This window comes from Physeter macrocephalus, chromosome 16 (assembly GCF_002837175.3).
Source record: "Physeter macrocephalus isolate SW-GA chromosome 16, ASM283717v5, whole genome shotgun sequence".
Lineage (NCBI taxonomy): Eukaryota > Metazoa > Chordata > Mammalia > Artiodactyla > Physeteridae > Physeter > Physeter macrocephalus.
The window spans coordinates 85,903,191-85,918,122 of NC_041229.1; the positions used below are offsets into that span (position 1 = coordinate 85,903,191).

The window sequence follows — 14,932 nt, forward strand, 5'->3', positions numbered from 1 at the left end:
ATCCTTTGCATGCTTCAGCGCTGAGCTCTTGCTCCTCCTGGCCATAGAGGCAGCACCCGGCAGAGGGGCGGCGGCTGCAGCGGGTGCCCCATAGGGGGCCCCAGCAACGGGGAAAGGGCAGAAATGCTGTACCATCGCTTCTCGCTTAGCTGGATTATTAATTCCCACAGCCTCCTAACTGCTTTCTCTGTGTCCTTCCTTACCCTGTACTCAACATAGAGCAAGTCAGATCCTGTCATTCATCGCCTGAAAACCCTCTAACTACGTCCCATCCCACTCGCAGTAAAACCCCAAGTCCTTACCATGGTTTGTAAGGTCCCACTCGAATGGACCCTCTCTGTAGTCATTCCTACCACTCTCCCCTCACTCCTGCTCCAGCCAGCTGGGCTCTCTGCTGACCCTCAAGCATCCCACCTTCAGCCTTTGCACCTGCCCTTCACCCTGAAACATGCCCCCAGGGTGTCACCTGGCTGTAGCCCTTAACCTTCGTCAAACCTTGTTTAGATGTTCCCTCTTCAAGAAACCCTGCTTTCCTCCTACCCTCGGGACCATCCTCTCCCTACTCTTTTTGTTTTCCCCTTAGCCTGTCATCTTCTGATACCATATTATGGTTTACCTATTGTCTGCATCCCCTAGCCCCAAGAGCCTAGGAGGGCGCCTAGCACATAATATGCACTCAAATATTTCTTGACTACATGAATTTCTAGGAAGGACCGTGGCTTTGATCAGATTATCAAAGAGTTCTGTACTCCAAAAACCATTTAAAAAATAAAAACATTTCCAAGGACTAAAGCTGTTTGAAACAAACTAACCCCTTGTTCCAGTCCTCAAAGATCCTTTCCCAGCAGGGTCACGGCAACAGATCCAAATATATGTTGCCCTTGGCTTTTCCCAATCCCCCCACCCCGACTTGGCAATGTTGGGGATCCCCTCCTCCCCTGAATGCTGGCTGGGCAGCAGCTTCCAGCCCCCGTGAGAGTGCTTCCCCAGCAGCAGCACAGACAAGAGAGAGACCGTGAGCTTTACCACTCAGGTGGGCACTGTATGTAGCGTATGTGCTGGGAACAACGAGAACAGCAGTAAATACAGAACAAAAAATAACGATCTTTGAAATGACAACAAATGGGGCACATTATCTAAGCACTAACACCTAAGGTGGCCGCTGCTTAGGCTCTGGTGGGCAGCTCCTCAGGAGAGAGAAGCCGACTTCTTTCCAGGCTGCCTCGTTTTCAGGCCTCGTAACTTTTCATCTTTCAGCGCCTTCAAGAATTTATCTGCAGGAGAGCAAAACAAACTTAGCTGTAGGAGAGATAAGGGCTTTTTCTAACACTTCCACAGCAAGCTTCTGGGAAGCAATTGTGTGCTCCCTCCATGAGCCCCAAACCCATTACGACCCAAGGTGGTTGAGGGGAAAAAAACCCTAACAGCCAAAACACGTCAAAGTGGAGAATAGGTGGTTGAGAAATCCAGGACTCAGAAAAGCCCAAGGATTCCAGGAGTTTTCTTCCCAAGGATGTGAGGAAGGAGACATTACAGGGTGCCTGATGAATTGGGGACCATTCCTATGGCCACATGGACCTAAACATGTCTGTTATTTCACAATAATGGGGATGGTCTTTCTAGAACCATCTGCCCTTTTGCAGTGACAGGGGCTAGCCTTAGCCAGACCAGGTGTTGAGAAAGACGAAATCTGTGGAACAGCCTATGGCTGTTTGGTCCTTCTGGGAGTAGAATATTCTACCGTGCAACTTGGTCCTTCTGGGAGTAGAATTGGGTTTAACAACTTTACTCTCTAACAGCAAGGACTCAGTCTGCGCACTAGAGGAATCCTGCCCACATCGGCACACCTGGTCTGCTCTGGTCTGCCCAAGACTTCAGACCTTGGACCAGATGGCAGAGGCAAGGACCCTGGTGAAAGGGCGGCCAGGGGTCACAGGAGGCTACCTTCCAGCACTGAGAAATTGAGGATCCCAAAGCTCCTCAGTGAACATCCTTGGGCCTTCTGGGTCTTACACCTCCCCCTACAGATCAACTGACCCTCACCTACTTCCCCTTCCTCCCATTGAGGACCCCAGTTTAAGATAAACACTAAAAGTCAGGTCTCTAGAGACAGGGGCTGTGTGTCTGTGGGGGCGGGGTGTGGTGGTGGTGGTGGTGGTGGTGGTGGTGAAACTCCAGGGTGTTAGTATCACTGTGCAGGAGGCTTAAAGTTCAACTTGGGGGTTGTGATGGACAGAGTTCCAGGTTTAGAGGCTCAGAGTCCAGACTAACAAAAGGGCTCAGGACGGAGGGAGGTTGGAATTTGGGGCAAAAGGGTCCGTGAAGTCCAGATTTATGGTGAGCAAAGGAATCGGTTGAAATCCAGGATGGAGTGTCTGGGTTCTGGGGGATCGGTTTGGGATCAGGGACTCCTGGCAGCTGGAGTCTGAGCCCAAGGCCACACTGAGGGTGAGGGGCTCAGGGGGCATGGAGCCAAGGAGGGAGCAGAGGCGGGCTAAGGGTGGGCTCGGCGAGGTTACACACAGCGCTGGGAGTCGAAGCCGTCCCCAGTGATGGTGAGCAGCTCCAGCTCCTTAATCCGGATCTCCAGCTCGCACAACTCCTCGGGGTGGGAGGCAGAGGCTAACCGGGGGGTCGTGGGGCCGGGGGCCAGGGGCGAGGCAGCCACCTCGGGCCCGGGCTGTGGCGAGTAGAAGAAGCGCAGAGGCTCGTAGGGGATGGAGGCCAGGCCGGAGGGCCAGGGCGGGGGACAGGGGCGCTCACTGGGGGAACCCAGGCCGGGCGGCGGTGGCGGCAGGGGCGCTGGGGCCGGGAGCGCCTGGGGCAGAGGCTGGCCCCCAGCCCCCCCGCCCGCCGGTGCCCCTCCCGCCTTCAGCGGCACGAAGAGCTTCTTCCAGATGTTGAAGTCGCTGAGCTGGGACGAGGAGATGCCGCGGTCATAGAGGGACGGGAAGTAGAGGGGCGGGGGCGGCCGCTGGCTCATTGTGGGGCTCTGGCTGCCGCGCCGCTCCTTTGGCATCTTTTGAACGGGAGGCTGAGTGGGAGGAACCCCGTGCCGGGAGACGCGAGCCCTGGCCCCGAGTCACCCGGGTTCTGAGGTTCCACAGGCCACGCCCCGAGGGAGAGCAGCCCCCACCCTTTCTCCCGGCCCCGCCCCAAACAGTCGAGATTCTAAAGCCCCGCCGGCCGCGCCCTAGAATATGACCCCGCCCACCGACACGCCCCTGGAGTGAGAAAGGCCAGCGGAGTAGCTGGAATGAGAAATCCCGCACGTGCGCCCTGATGTGCGGCCCGTCCCCTCCAGGCGCTCCCCCAACATCCTCGACGAGAGCAGCTCCGGGTCCTCCAGATCCCGCCCCACGACTCCTCCTACCGCCCCTAAATTCCGCAAGCCTCACTCCCGAGCTATTGCACCCCTGGCGCCTGCTCTCGCATCGCATCCTGTCATCACTTCATCCAAAAGTAGGAAGCTGGGAGCTGGCCAGAACTCCGAGAGAAAACTTTCTTCAGTCTTCCTCTCCTTTTATAGGGAGAAAAAAAATTCCTAGAAACTTGCCCCCTGCCCCAGCAGGCTTCCCTTACCACCCCTCATTGAAAAGAAGCTTAGGGACAGGAGTGTCTGACTTTTCATCCTCTACAACGGAAGAAGAGGGTAAATGGGAATGGTTGTTAGAGCCAACCCATGTTTCTACCAAATTTCCCAGTGTTGTGGACGATTCTGGAAAAAAGGGACCCTGGTATGGATTTGGAATAGATCTGAACTAGGTGTCTTCAATGAAATGTAGTTTAGTTCTCTTCCGAACATTCATTATCAGGAGCTAACAGGCAGTAAACGAACCACCAAAAGGAAATCCTGCAGAACGGCCCTCGAACAGCTCAGCTATTCTTTACGGTGACTTGGACATACTGTCCAAGGGACATGCCCAGCTCATATAGATGAGTAGCCTGTACTAGTCATAGACTGAGGGTGAGTAAATTTCCTTGAAAACGTCTGCCTAATGATATTGATGTAAATGAACAAAGATGGGTGGGGGCCAGTTTAGACTGTTGGTCAGTCAAGATCTGAGTCAGTACCAGCTCCACTAGCAAATGCTATCTGTGGGTGTGGGTGTGTTTGGCAGCAAAGCAGAGAGAGTCATATCCAAGGTGGACAAGTTGCTTGACTTCTAAGATGGATTTCTGTAAAATAAAAATAAGAGAACCAGGCTACCTCACAGGGTTGTTTGTGATGATCAGATGGAAGACAGAATAGTGTGTGTGAAGCACTTGTTAACTTAGAAACTCTGTCCAAATGTAAGGAGCAGCAATCCTCACTGAGGGGCTTGTCTGAAGCTGAGAAGATTTTCCTTCCCACACTTACCTGTAAGCTCCTCGAGGGCAAGGGTCCAGCCCAAGGATCCTTTAATGCTGAGCATATAATAGGACTCAATAAATATTTGGACACTTTTAAAACAGTGTTATGTGTTGTGGGAACTGAAGGGGATCAGAATATACCACCCCCAAATATGCCACTTTGGCATAAGAATTATTTTAAGTTGGCAATTGAAAAAAGCAGACACAGGAGGAACTTAGTCCTCTCCTTTTATGGCCAAAAAGCAGGCCATAAATTTCCCTTTGTAAAGGTAACAAAATTTCCTTTGGAAAGAAAATAAATTTCGCTTAGTGAAGGTGTCCCCAACCCCCTCTCCCGTGCCAGGAAGAAGAGATGAGTCTTATTACTGGAGATGGCACTAACTTGAGCCTGCATAACAGACCTTACCAAACAACCCTTATCTTCCATAAGTTTCCCCCATATACTTACCTTCCCACTATTTAGCTAGAAATTAAAAGGCCTAGAAATCCAAACCCCTTTCCCTTTGCCTTATCATTTGTTTGCAATTTAACACCCTTTGTTGAAATGGTTTCTGAGCTCTCAAGCCTAAACACTTCTTTGGGTTTTCATTACTTTCCTGTAAGGCCCACATATGCATACATAATAAATCTTTTCTCCTGTTAATCTCTTTTGCTACTTTAATTCTCATGACCCAGCTACTGGACCTAAGGGAGTAGAGGAAAAGTTTTTTTTCCATTCCTACAGTAGTAGGAACCATAATAGTGGTAAGAGCCAGGGTTTGGGACTCAGACCTGGGACCGAGCCCTGGCTCCACTATGTATTTGGCTGTGTAGGTTGAACCTTTCTGAACCTGTTTTTCATCTATATAATGGGAATAGTAATGGTACCTAATTGCTTGGATTAGCAAGATTAAATGAGACAATCTAAGTACCTGACCGTAATACCTACTCAGTAAATGTTAGCACTTGTTATTACCTATTGAAGATCCTTAGAATGGAAAGAGATTTTGCATTATGTTTTTTATAGTTTATTTTTATTAAACTATATTATTTACTACTAATATTATTAAATAATAATAAAATAATATGATGAAATAATATTATTAAACTATTATTTTTAATTAATTAATTATTTTTGGGGGGCTGCGTTGGGTCTCTGTTGCTGCGCACAGGCTTTCTAGTTGCAGCGAGCGGGGGCTGCTCTTTGTTGCGGTGCACAGGCTTCTCATTGCAGTGGCTTCTCTTGTTGTGGCGCACGGGTTGCTCCGCGGCATGTGGGATCTTCCCGGACCAGGGCTCGAACCCGTGTCCCCTGCATCGGCACACGGATTCTTTACTGCGCCACCAGGGAAGCCCGCATTATGTTTTTTAAATGATGTGATATAATCACATGTTTTTACTTGTATTTATCCATTCAAAGAGAAAAGGCTTCCAGATGTTTTTTCTTAACCCCAAGATAATCTAAACAGATTTGATACTGGATGGCTTGCTTATAACACAGTTGTAGTAGACAATGGGTTAAAAAGGTTGTTTCCTCTCACAACCACACTACAAGAAAACTCAGGAGCCACAATGAACAAACACTGAGATAAACCCCAGTTTGGAGGTGAAGTCCATATGGGGTCATGACAAACCATGGTAGTTAAGGCAGAACCCTACCGATTATCTCTGCAAACAAAGGTCCGGGAAATTCAAGTTGCTAATGAAAAGATAGAGCAGGCTTGCATCCATTTTAAACAGAACGTTTCTCTCCCTGGGGTCTAAAGCTCTTGTATCACCTGCCTCTTCCCCCAAATCTCCATTAAGTGCCATCCTGTTGGGACTTGAAGGACAAAATTCCTAACACCCCTGCCCCCTACCTGCATTTGGAACCAAATGAGAAAGACACACACGAGTCCTTTTTTGCTGATAAAGGTCAGCTGGAGGATGCTGCTATCGGTCTGGCAGCCAGGTGGGCTTACTGATACTGCACCTCTCAGGTGAGCTCGCCCACCCAGCGCAAGGCCCTCTGGGAAAACCACAGGCCTTGTGTGCAGGGAAAGGGCCTTTACTGGCACAGTGAAGAGCTGGCCAAGAACCGACCTGGTCCTTTCTCCAAACTCACTAAGCAGGGCAGTCCTTCCTCCATTCTCTGGGGAAGAGGGGCCAGGAGGGTCACTCTTAAGAATCATGACACAGCGGGATGTAAGTTCCCCCCAACACTCTGATTTAAATTTTCTATTTAACCCAGGCTGCCTCACTGCAGTTGGGGTTTGTAGTATTCCATTGCCACAGCCCTCTCCAGAAGGTCCTGGGAGTACCTGGGGTGCTGTTCGCCTGGTTCCCTCCGTCATGGGACTGCTGGAGATGGTACAGAAAGCCTCCCCTGGGAGTGCCCTTCCCCTCCATCGCTCTAACTCTGCATCTAGACACACTGCTGGCCGTCACACCTTCACTAGGGTCTCCGCCTCTTGAGGGGTGTGTCACAATTTGCCATGCCTGCCTTGGCTCCGGGTGGCTTTTAGGGACATGCAGTGTTTGTGGCTTGGAATACAACAGCGTTTTTTATGAAGAGAATGTTTGTGTCCCACCCAAATTCATATGCTGAAATCCTAACTCCCAGTGGGAGGGTATTAGGAAGTGGTTAGGTCATGAAGAAAGAGCCCTCCTGAATGGGATGAGTGACCTTAGAAAAGAGAGCTCCCTTGCCCCTTCCGCCACATGAGGACACAGGAGACAGCCACCTATGAACCAGGAAGTGGGCTCTCACCAGACACCAAATACACTGGAGCTGTGATCTTGGACTTCCCGGCCTCCAGAACTATGAGAAATAAATGTTTGTTGTTTAAGCCGCCCAGTCTAGGGTACTTTTGTTATAGCAGCCTGAACCGACTGAGACAAGAGTCGTGTTTGAATCAGGACCCCTTGTGACTCTGCGGAAGTCATGCTACCTCCCTGACCCTCCATTTTCTGACCTATAAAATGAAGATACTATCTACATCACAAGGTTGATGTATTTGATGAAAATATGTATAAGCAGTGCCTGGGACACATCACGGGTGCTCAGTGAGGTGTGACTATGATTAGCATTCAGTTACACATGGATTCCTTAATTCACCATTAGGTCCTGGTGAATTGATGAGAAAAATGGAGCAGGGGATCCCTCCTCGAAAATCAAACCCACTCCAGATTGAAAAGCCCTACACCCTAGAAGCTGATTCCCTGTTGTCCTGCTGAAGACAGTGGTAATGAAACCTCAGAATGCGTTTCGGGACTTAGTAGAGCATAGGTTCTCCTGTCTTGGCACAGAATTCAGTGAGAGGCAGAGTGACAGGTAAGGAAAGAGTTTATTAGTAAAGGACGCTTGTGAGAAATACAAGCTGGCAGGCAAGGGAGTGACACCCTGAGAACTTAGTGGGCTACAGTTTTATAATCAAAGGAAGAGTGGAGAGGGGGAGAAGAACACCTTCTTCCTCATTCTTGAGTAGACATCAAGCTTCCATCATTAGCTCCTCCTCCACAGCAGGGCGGTGGGGGGGGGGGCGGGGTTTCTTGTCCCTACATAGTCAACCCGGAACTGTCACGGTGCTGTGGAAATGAGCAAAAGGGTGGTAACATATATAGTAAGATATGGTAAATCATCTCAGGTTTCAGTATAATGTCACCTTTCTCCTACATTTCTGCTCTTAGTACAAGCAGAAAAATCCCTTTCTCAAGGATCATTAACTTGCTGACTTCAATGGGCGTGATGTAGGACTCATTCCACGATTGTTTTATTGTTCGGGGGCATGTCTCATGCTTCTGTGGCATGCTTTTGTTGCTAGGCAAGCCTGCTTGGTTTTGTTGCTAAGCAAGCCTGCTTTCTTGAGTGATCATGAACTTACAGGGGTCTTCCATACTGTTCTCTCTATTTAAGATCCCCGTTGGGATGAACTATTTAATCACCTACTTTGTCCCTTTACTCTGTCCCTATAGTAGTAAACACATAAAGAGAGGCTACTGTGTGCCAGGTACTTGTCTTCACTAATTTCATCTTTCTAACAACCCCTAGAAGTAGGTGTTGTTATCCCCATTTTCCAGATGAGGAAACGGAGGCACAGGAGGTTAAGTAACTTACCTGAGGTCCTGCGGTTGGTTAGCGTCAGAGCTAGTGTTCCACACAGGCAGGCTGGCTCCAGTGCTTGGTCTCACCACTCCCTGCTACAGCCTCCCAACAGTTCTCTCAGCCCTCAGGCAAGGCCACCTTCCTGCCCTCTGACTTCCCGTCCTCTTCCTGGCAGGGGGCTGGCTCTAACTGGAAGTTGTTTTTGCCACAGTTCAAGGGCCCAGCTATTTTGGGAAGCATGGAACAGTCTTTTCTTTATTACTCATTTGAAGTAACCATTGTGTTGGTCTGAACCTTGGGGTGGGTAGGGAGCAGGCATTCCAACCTCCCTTCCCAGCACCCACAATTTCAAGAAAGTTTCTAAAAAATGCAGCCCAGCCCTTATTCTTGTTTCTCTTGGTGGATGTGTTCCTCTGCATTTGCAGAGTAAGTACAGTTTTTAATAAACTGAAGCCTGGGAGGTAGATTCCCTGGCATGGAGAGTACAGGGGTTTGGAAGATAAGAGCTGAGTCTAAGTCCCATCAACCAGCATGAACTAGCTATGCAACCTTGGGTGAAATAATTGTCACTAACACTTATTGTCCACTTACTGTGTTTTCATGTATCCTGACAGTAACACTTACAGGGGTAGGTCTGTCAGAATTTTCTGTTCACAAGCAACAGAGGTTGATATTGAAGATTTACACAGAGGTCTGTGAGACAACTCATGGAATTAAAAGCTTAAGAATTAGGTTTAGGGCTTCCCTGGTGGCGCAGTGGTTGGGAATCTGCCTGCCAGTGCAGGGGACATGGGTTCAAGCCCTGTTCTGGGAAGATTCCACATGCCCCGGAGCAACTAAGCCCGGCTGCCTCAACTACTGAGCCCGCGGTCTAGAGCTTGCGAGCCACAACTACTGAGCCCACGAGCCACAACCACTACAGCCCACACGCCTAGAGCCCGTGATCCACAACAAGAGAAACCACCACAATGAGAAGCCCACGCACCGCAACGAAGAGTAGCCCCCGCTCACCTCAACTAGAGAAAGCCTGCGCATGGCAATAAAGACCCAACACAGCCAAATATAAAAACAAATATAAATTTATTTTAAAAAAAAGAATTAGATTTAGAAGGTGCAGAGACCAGGGCAACTTTTGGGATCCAGGTAGGAGGAAGGAATCAATAGCCTGTTCAGTGTGGCCAATGGGGTGGTAGATGCTATTGGCTGGCTATTCTCAATGACTGTCTTTAACCCTTTTCCCTTGCTGCCTTCCCCTACAGAGGCTGGAAACTCTGTCAGCCCCCTTGCAGCTAGGGGTAGCCATGAAACACAGTTCCAGTCAGAAGACATGAAGAAGATACCTGGGAGCTTTCTAGGAAAGATTGCACTTTCCTGATAAGAGGGACAGAAACAACTGAAGCTTTCGCCTCATCTCCTTTGCCTGCCTAGAACCCAGATGTAATGCTGGCACTTCTGCAGTCACTTTGTGATCAGGAGGGAAAGACCAAAAATAGCACAATCCCAGCCCAGACATCACTGAGCAGCTAAAACAACGCTAGTGGCTGCCCACCTCCAGATTGTTTATGCAAGAAAACCAGACTCTATCTGATTAAACTACTCTAAATTGGGTTTTCTATTACTTGTACCTTCCTGAGACTCACAGCTTCAGCCAAAAAATTTTTATCAACCCTTGCATAATTCACGACTCAAGTTCCCAGAGAGAACATGCCTGTCTTTTGGCTAGAGGAGGGCAGACCAACTTTATTAACAGTTCCACCAAGACTGCACTTAAAGGGTGAAAGTAATTCCTCAAAAGGTAATTACGGCTCTGTTACAACAGGGGAGGAAGAGAGACGCCGAGTGGCTAAAAATCAAATGTCCTTTACTGTAGGTGCCACTGTTACAACTGATGACGATACAGAGGCTCAGAGTGGCGAGGTAGTATGCTCAAGACCTCAGAGCTAGCCAGTGATAGAGGCGTAGAAAGGACTCTTTACAGCTATGCTGCATATGTACAGCTTTTAAGTAAAGGTCTGTTGCAGCAGGGTTTTACTGTAAACCTAAACTAGAAAAAAAATCTCAAAGCTACTTTATTCGCATAATATATGCATTATTTCCATTCCAATTTTTAGTGTACTCTTAACTGCTTCCTACAGCTCAGGGAGGAAGGGGTTTAGTTAGCAACTGTCAGTTAACCCTTCTCACTCGTAGTTGTGTCTTCATCAGGGATGTCTGGTTGCAAAGAACAGAAGCTTTCTCAAACTAGTTCAAGCAACCAAACTAGTTCAAGCAATCTTACTGAATCCAAGGGCGAGTCACCTGGGCGCCACTGTCCCACTCAGCGAAATGGGCAGGGACTGTAGTTTGTAAACACTCTGATGGGTTTGGGTATAGGCAATACTATTGCATAGTTACTGAAAAAAATTAAATGAACTCATATAAATACAGTGCCTAGACTCGTGCTGGCACACGGTCAGCCCTCAAGTTGTGACCCACTATGCTCCCTGTTCAAAAATTTGGAGCCGGTCCCATTTTGTCTACCCTAGTAGAGTTTACAAATTACAATGCTAAGTTCCAGTTCTGGTCATAGCACCATAAGCCAACACCGCTCACATACAAGATCAGCATGCTGGGGTGGGCTAACCTGCATATGGCCGATAATAGCAAGGGTGGGAATAGCGGCACCCCCAGGGAAGCTGATCACAGAAGGGAAGCTCCCTACTCCACAATCAGAGTCCTGAGTTTCCCAGGTCAGTGCACTCGCCCCCTGTAGGGTTCATGCTGTCCCGCCCCCTCTCCCAGAGGCTCTGGACTCCCCAGCTGCCAGGTGGGAAAAGAACATCCTTATCTACAAGGGATCCTTGTAGACACTGACTTGGAAGTTAAGTACTGTGGTCATTTATTTTATTCTAAAACAACATGTGCCTATGAATAGGAAGCTTTACATTTATTTAGATAAATAAACAGTTTATGGTGAATAATCCTCTAAGAAAATATTAAAGATCATCTCTGGTCAGCTTCTACTTTGGTCAAAGCCAGAGGTTAGTAAACACACTGTGGTTCCCTGTAGATTCTGAGACCCCTGTAGCTTCAACAGCCCTGTGCTCCAGGTAACCTACGTTTTTATTATAGTCCACTTCCCACCTGCTGGACACTACAGATGCATGACCTCAAGCCTCACAACAATTCTCTGAGGTAGGTGCAGGAAGCCAGAGCTCAGAGGTGTTCAGAAAACTTGTCCAGGGACTTCCCTGGTGGTCCAGTGGCTAAGACTTCACCTTCCAATGCAGGGGGTGTGGGTTCGATCCCTGGTCTGGGAGCTAAGATCCCACATGCCTCACAGCCATAAAACCAAAACATAAAACAGAAGCAGTATTGTAACAAATTCAATAAAGACTTTAAAAATGGTCCACATCAAAAAAAGAAAAATCTTTTAAAAAAATAAATAAAATAAACAAAAACTTGTCCAGAGACATAGACAATTAGTGGAAGAGACAGGATCCGAATCGAGGTTCCCAAAGACGAACTCCATGCACTTAACAGCTACTACTCTGAAACAAAATATTTACAAGAATCAGTGGGCTTTTTGAAACAGACTGGCAAACACAGTGTTTTGAAATTACCTCCTGTTTCTGGAAAGGTCTAACTAGGTATGTAAAGCTCACACCACTGGGTAATCTGTCAGTAAAAAACAACTGTACTTAATATTTTCCTTTCTAAGAAAAGGCAGGAATTGATTCCTTCAAAGCACAAAGGCACGAGGGTCCCATTCCAGGTTTCTTTCCAGAGTCAGACTGGAGTACCTTTAGAGCAGTACATTTAGGGCAGCTGAGTGGCTGACCTGGGGAATTGAGTGGGCATCCTAAACTTGCCAACATATTAACTTGGTGACCTTGAGCAATTCAGCTAACTTCCCCAAATGAAGTTTCCTCTTAAGCAAAGTGAGATGATGACAGTACAGATAAAAATACTCTAATGACCTATAAGGGAAAAGAATCTAAAAGAGTAGATATATGTATAACTGATTCGCTTTGCTGTACAGGAAACAAAATATTTACAAGAATCAGTGGGCTTTTTGAAACAGACTGGCAAACACAGTGTTTTGAAATTACCTCCTGTTTCTGGAAAGGTCTAACTAGGTATGTAAAGCTCACACCACTGGGTAATCTGTCAGTAAAAAACAACTGTACTTAATATTTTCCTTTCTAAGAAAAGGCAGGAATTGATTCCTTCAAAGCACAAAGGCACGAGGGTCCCATTCCAGGTTTCTTTCCAGAGTCAGACTGGAGTACCTTTAGAGCAGTACATTTAGGGCAGCTGAGTGGCTGACCTGGGGAATTGAGTGGGCATCCTAAACTTGCCAACATATTAACTTGGTGACCTTGAGCAATTCAGCTAACTTCCCCAAATGAAGTTTCCTCTTAAGCAAAGTGAGATGATGACAGTACAGATAAAAATACTCTAATGACCTATAAGGGAAAAGAATCTAAAAGAGTAGATATATGTATAACTGATTCGCTTTGCTGTACAGCAGAAACTAACACAACATTGTAAATCAACTCTACTCTAATAAAAATTAATTTAAAAAACTACATGTAAAACACGACGCATAGACCCTCACACTAGAAAGCACCCTTCATCTCAGTGCACGGCATGTCAGTACAACCTCCAGTCAGCTCTGTGCCTTCTCAGCACATCAGCATCCCTTAGAGGGAACTGTTAGCATTAGTCAAGATCTGTTTGGAAGCAGCAAGACCAATGTGAGCTAGTAGACTTTCAATATTGATGAGGGACTTACAATGTGCAGATAAATAATCTGGCCCTGCTGAGGGTTCAAACTCTCAAGGGGCCCTAAGTCCAAAACATGTGGGCTGGCAGGCTCTTATTTTATCAGGACACACACTGCATGATGTTAAGTCATGGGGCCAACTGCAAGGACACAAAAGTAGACCTGTACCTCGAAGCTCAGTACTTCTCAAAGTTGGACACTGGGCCAGTATACTTCGGGACATACTATGAGTTCCACTTATCTACCCACTGGGTGTACCTTGCATCTATCTATAGCTCATCCCCCAAAAGAGACGATCCAATGGGGTTATCACTACCCAATACTGAACCCAAGACTATTGACTCTCCAACTCATCTGGCCTTTGCAGTATTGCCTCCGGGTCCAGACATCTAACCCTTAATCTATGGTATCAGTCATAGCAACTATCTGCAGAAAGAAACCTCGAAGCTTAAGGCTATTTTTACGACCCTTGCTGATTGACTCCCAGCAGCCCTCTCCCCAGCTCCCCATTTAGCAACACCCAGATTCTGCCTTAGAGAATTACCCACTTCTCAATGTATTCTGGCCCTAAAGTGGGCACGAGACCCAAGAAAGCAGTCAGACAGTCTCACCCTGGCATCTGAATCTTGAAAGAGATTTCTGGAACTGCCCAACTCCTGGCTTTTTTTTTTTTTTTTTAATCACTCTGACTGACTCTTCTGCCCTCCTCTTCCACTTTTAAGGGTGCGTGTGATTACATTTGTTTCACCTTCTCCCTATTTTATTTTAATTAATTTTTTGCCCTGCAACTAGGTTGATCAGTACCTCCCCCTTTTTTTAAAGATTCCATATATATGCGTTAGCATACGGTATTTGTTTTTCTCTTTCTGACTTACTTCACTCTGCATGACAGACTCTAGGGCCATCCACCTCACTACAAATAACTCAATTCCGTTTCTTTTTATGGCTGAGTAATATTCCATTGTATACATGTACCACATCTTCTTCATCCATCCATCTGTTGATGGACATCTAGGTTGGTTCCATGTCCTGGCTATTGTAAATAGAGCTGCAATGAATATTGTGGTGCATGTCTCTTTTCTTTAAATTTATTTTATTTATTTATTTTTGGCTGCTTTGGGTCGTCATTCCTGCACACGGCTTTCTTTAGTTGTGGTGAGTGGGGGCTACTCTTCGGTGTGGTGCGCAGGCTTCTCTTGTTGAGGAGCACGGATTCTAGGCACGTCGGCTTCAGTAGTTGTGGCACGTGGGCTCCAGAGTGCAGGCTGAGTAGTTGTGGAGCACGGGCTCAGTCGCTCCGTGGCATGTGGGATCCTCGAACCCATGTGCCCTGGATTGGCAGGCGGATTCTTAACCACTGCGCCACCAGGGAAGCCCCATGTCTCTTTTTGAATTATGGTTTTCTCAGGGTATATACCCAACAGTGGGATTGCTGGGTCATATGGTAGTTCTATTTTTAGTTTTTTAAGGAACCTCCATACTGTTCTCCGTAGTGGTTGTATCAATTTACATTCCCACCAACAGTGTAGGAGGGTTCCCTTTTCACCACACCCTTTCGAGAATTTATTATTTCTAGCTTTTTTGATAATGGCCATTCTGACCAGCATGAGGTGATAACTCATTGGAGTTTTGATTTGGATTTCTCTAATAATTAGTGATTTTGAGCATCTTTTCATGTGCCTTCTTGGTCATCTGTATGTCTTTCTTGGTGAAATGTCTATTTAGGTCTTCTGCCCATTTTTAAATTG

At 47.1% G+C, this 14,932-nt stretch overlaps 1 protein-coding gene across 1 annotated transcript; it reads right to left on the reverse strand.

The window, feature by feature from the left end:
• Window positions 1–1,086: 1,086 nt before the first annotated feature.
• On the reverse strand, window positions 1,087–3,019 carry C16H11orf91 (chromosome 16 C11orf91 homolog). The gene is made up of 2 exons (XM_007111146.3): window positions 2,524–3,019; window positions 1,087–1,274 (listed from the first exon to the last, which is right to left on the reverse strand). The coding sequence occupies exons 1-2, from the start codon at window positions 3,017–3,019 to the stop codon at window positions 1,189–1,191; spliced, it is 582 nt and encodes a 193-aa protein (XP_007111208.1). The 3' UTR covers window positions 1,087–1,188.
• Window positions 3,020–14,932: the final 11,913 nt, after the last annotated feature.